The following is a 3,943-nucleotide window of genomic DNA, read 5'->3' as shown; positions in this document are numbered from 1 at the left end:
TTTTATGCCAATTTTGTACCAATTTTTTTCACACATCAATGGGTCTATACCCAAATCTGATTCAGATTTTAAAAGTCTTTGAAGAATTAAAAATTTACTGCATGAGAACATGATGTAATCCATGCAGAAATAGAAGTATAATGATGTACATCTGAAATTCATACAATGTTATAAACCAATGTTGCCACAATAAACAGCAACAACAACAAAAATTTACTGCATGCCTGACCATGAATATGATAGAACCGAAATATTCATTTTCTGATGCGACTTAGGTCTGTGTGTGACTGTGCTTATGCAATACTAAGTAGCTGGGTGAAAATGGCAATCAACTAACCTTAGAGCTGGCAATGTGTTTGGTCCAGTGTAACTAACTGTTCAAGGTAGCTCTCAAAAGGTGTATATATAAAATTAACCTAATGTAGATGGATGTTCTCAGATTTTTATAATACCAAAATATCCTTTTCTTTATGCCTTTCCTGGTGTTACATTTAGTTTTACAATATATCTCTTTGACCTGTCATTGCTTTGATAATGTATCTGTCTTTATTTCTATGTATTTATTTATTTAATTATTTTATCATAAGGAGTGATGTAAAGCATTACTGTTTATTTATAGATTGTACAATTGGATAATTTTAAAAAATATTTATCCTGATTAAAATGTTGATAGTGAGTAATCCTACCTCTTTCAAGAATTCCAGGCACTCTAGTTGTTGGTAGTATTGAAAATGAAAGCAACAGTAGAAAAAGGAAAGTGTTGGTCACTGGATTTTAGAGTTCTCATTAAAAATTAAGTATGCACAGCCAGACCTCTGAATTTTCAGAGGTCTTGTAAAATTAATAAGGTAATTTTAGGCGTCTTGAGGGCAGGAGTTAAGTATTGCAATTGAATGGTAATATTTTCAGGTTCTATCTGATTGAGTATTTGTTTTACTACCATAAAAAAAAGCATGGTAGCCTTTACAAATATAATATATTATGTAGAGTAGAGAGGCAAAACTACCAAACTACGTATAGTCAGCACTATTAGTGACATTTTGAATATAATTTAATCATTTGTATAAGTACATTCCAGATCATAAACGCCTATATCTGAATGCATTTTAGAGATTATCTTATTTTGTACTCTATTGCTTGTGTGGTAAGTGCAAATCCAGTTGTGTAGAATTTTCAGATACATATTTAAAATAACCTCTCTGCCTCTGTCTGCATCTCTTATTCTTCCTGATCAATCTCCCTGTTTTCCCCTCATTCCTGTTTTCTCTAAAATGTACATATATTCTTATACTACTTTAAATCTTATTAAACTCAGTCTTAAACACCTTTTATATGTAGATTGATGAAAACACAAAGTCCATGATTTGATTTTTTTGTATATTAAATATCAATGATATTACTTCTTATGATAATGTGAAACTAAATTGGTTAAGATATGTCAAGTTCAATGAATACATAATTTATTGAAATAGTTATATATAAAACCCCTTGGCCTTGTCTTTTAACATGGTAGATCCCTCCCTCCTGTTTTTGAAGATACCTTTAAGAAATTCCTAAATGCTTGGTCTTGACAGGAATCATGTGCTAACAAAGGATGGAAGAGAAAAATAGAAGTTCTTTCACTGGGTTTATCCTACTGGGTTTCTCTGACAGGCCTCAACTGGAGCTAGTCCTCTTTGTGGTTCTTTTGATCTTGTATATCTTCGCTTTGCTGGGAAACACAATCATCATTGCATTGTCCCACCTGGACCCACATCTTCACACCCCTATGTACTTTTTCCTCTCCAACCTCAGCTTTCTGGACCTGTGTCACACTACCAGCATTGTTCCCCAGCTCCTGGTTAATCTCAGGGGAGCAGACAAATCTATCTCCTTTGGTGGTTGTGTAATTCAGCGGTACATCTCTCTAGGGTTGGGATGTACAGAATGCATCATCTTAGGAGTTATGGCGTTTGACCGCTATGTGGCTGTCTGCAGGCCCCTCCGCTACACAGTAATCATGCACCCCCGTCTCTGTGCCCTGATGGCTTCTGCTTCATGGTTCATTGGTTTTGCCAACTCCTTATTGCAGACAGTGCTCATCTTCCTTTTACTACTTTGTGGGAGAAATAGATTAGACCACTTCCTTTGTGAGGTCCCTCCATTGCTCAAGCTTGCTTGTGTTGACACCACTATGATTGAGTCTGAGCTCTTCTTTGTCAGTGTTATCATTCTTCTCATACCCGTTGCATTTATCATATTCTCCTATGGTCGGATTGTTAGGGCCATCTTAAGATTAAAGTCAGCAGCAGGCCAGAGGAAAGCATTTGGGACATGTGGGTCCCACCTCACAGTGGTCACCCTGTTCTTGGGCACAGGCATCTATGCTTATCTCCAGCCCAGCAACAACTACTCTCAGGATCAGGGCAAGTTTGTGTCTGTCATCTACACCATCGTTACTCCTATGATCAACCCTCTTATATACACGCTGCGGAATAAGGATGTGAAAAGAGCAATGAAGAAGGTGCTGTGGAAGGACTATGACTCCAGATAACTGGGTGAGGAAGACCTTTTAATGGAAGGACTTTGAATACCAGAGCCCTTAAGATGTTTATGTCTACCACATGTCATCCAAAACTTTCCCTGTCATCTCCCAAGGGAATTTCTTACCTCTTTCTCCTATGAAAGTGAGTGTTCAACATTAAAGTTCATGGATTCATTCCAATCTCCAGAGATGCTACTTCAATCTTCCTCAAGCATCTACATTACATTTTTTATTTTTAAAAGCTCTACAGAGTTTTCTTATTTACACTGGCATTTGGAAACATTATTTCATTTCTACTCACAAAAAGACATTTAAGTACATACCACAAAATGGCACAGCCAAATAAGACCTGAAAAGCAGTAAAACACAGTAAGAAATATTAATATTTTAGCATTTTCTAGCAATTACTAGGGGGATATCACTTATTCTTGCATTTTGAACATGGATCTATTACAAAGTTCATAGGCTGACTGTTTCAGAGCTTTTCACAGAAGTAGGTGGGGAAACTATCGAAAAACAAACTTTAAGTTCAAAGAAAACTTGCCACCATGAATCCTGATAAAGCCATTCCAAAATTAGGTCCTATTGTGACCTCATCAGTGTGGCAGCCATGTTATGAAGCATTTATTTCACAGGAGGCTGTACATGGGATCACTGGGTGAAGGGTGTAATGCAATGCTGCCGGTGACATTGGTGGCTATTGGCTGGTAATAACACCAGGTAGTGCTTACGTATAATTTTATACATAGCCAGAGAAACATCGGTTTGAGGTATGGAAGTTGGTTATTTTAAGTTTGCTAGCCCACTTTTTCTTTTTTAAAAAAGTGACTTTTGAGGACATTATCATATCTAAATAGTATATGACCTCAGTTCTATTCATATTCTACACATTGCACCTGCATTAATGCAGCAAAAGTTTCAAGGGTTAAATATGTTTAGATTACTTTCTTCATACTTAAAAAAAAATTCTTTGATTCAGGCATCAATTGGTTAGGGTTTTTTATTTCACATCTGACAAAGGCCCCATATAATTTGAATTCAAGGACACATTAGAAAAATATGGGAAATGGCTCCTCAACCAGGAAACCCCAAGTTCTCTAGAAGCTTACTCAGATTACCTGGAGGAAATCTAAGGAATAAATATAGTGTGTATTAATTTTGGAAAATCTCTATATGCCTAAGCTTTACAGACAGCCATCTCAAGTGGCATAACTGTCATATAATTCTGAGTAACAAATATAAACATCCCAGAAAAATTGAATCTGACATTCTAACTCTTAGATCCCCCAATAAAGCTCAGTTTGCAGTGTAAATTTGTTTTGTATTATGGATCCTGGTTTTTGTATATATTTAATGTCATGAACAGTGTATTTTTCCATGGAGGTTAGAGGTTTGACAAGGCCATTATCACAGAAATAT

The 3,943-nt window shown here is 36.0% G+C and overlaps 1 protein-coding gene across 1 annotated transcript; it reads left to right on the top strand.

The window, feature by feature from the left end:
* Positions 1-1,492: 1,492 nt before the first annotated feature.
* On the top strand, positions 1,493-3,445 carry LOC147915555 (olfactory receptor 2B8-like). The gene has a single exon (XM_087438176.1). It carries the CDS (start codon positions 1,595-1,597, stop codon positions 2,531-2,533), a length of 939 nt encoding a protein of 312 aa, XP_087294302.1. The 5' UTR covers positions 1,493-1,594; the 3' UTR covers positions 2,534-3,445.
* The last annotated feature ends 498 nt before the right edge of the window (positions 3,446-3,943 follow it).

This window comes from Ceratotherium simum, chromosome 13, assembly GCF_057802395.1.
Source record: "Ceratotherium simum simum isolate JZ-2026a chromosome 13, ASM5780239v1, whole genome shotgun sequence".
Lineage (NCBI taxonomy): Eukaryota > Metazoa > Chordata > Mammalia > Perissodactyla > Rhinocerotidae > Ceratotherium > Ceratotherium simum.
The sequence above is the reverse complement of the archived record's forward strand: the minus strand, read 5'-3'. Positions and strand labels throughout refer to the sequence as shown.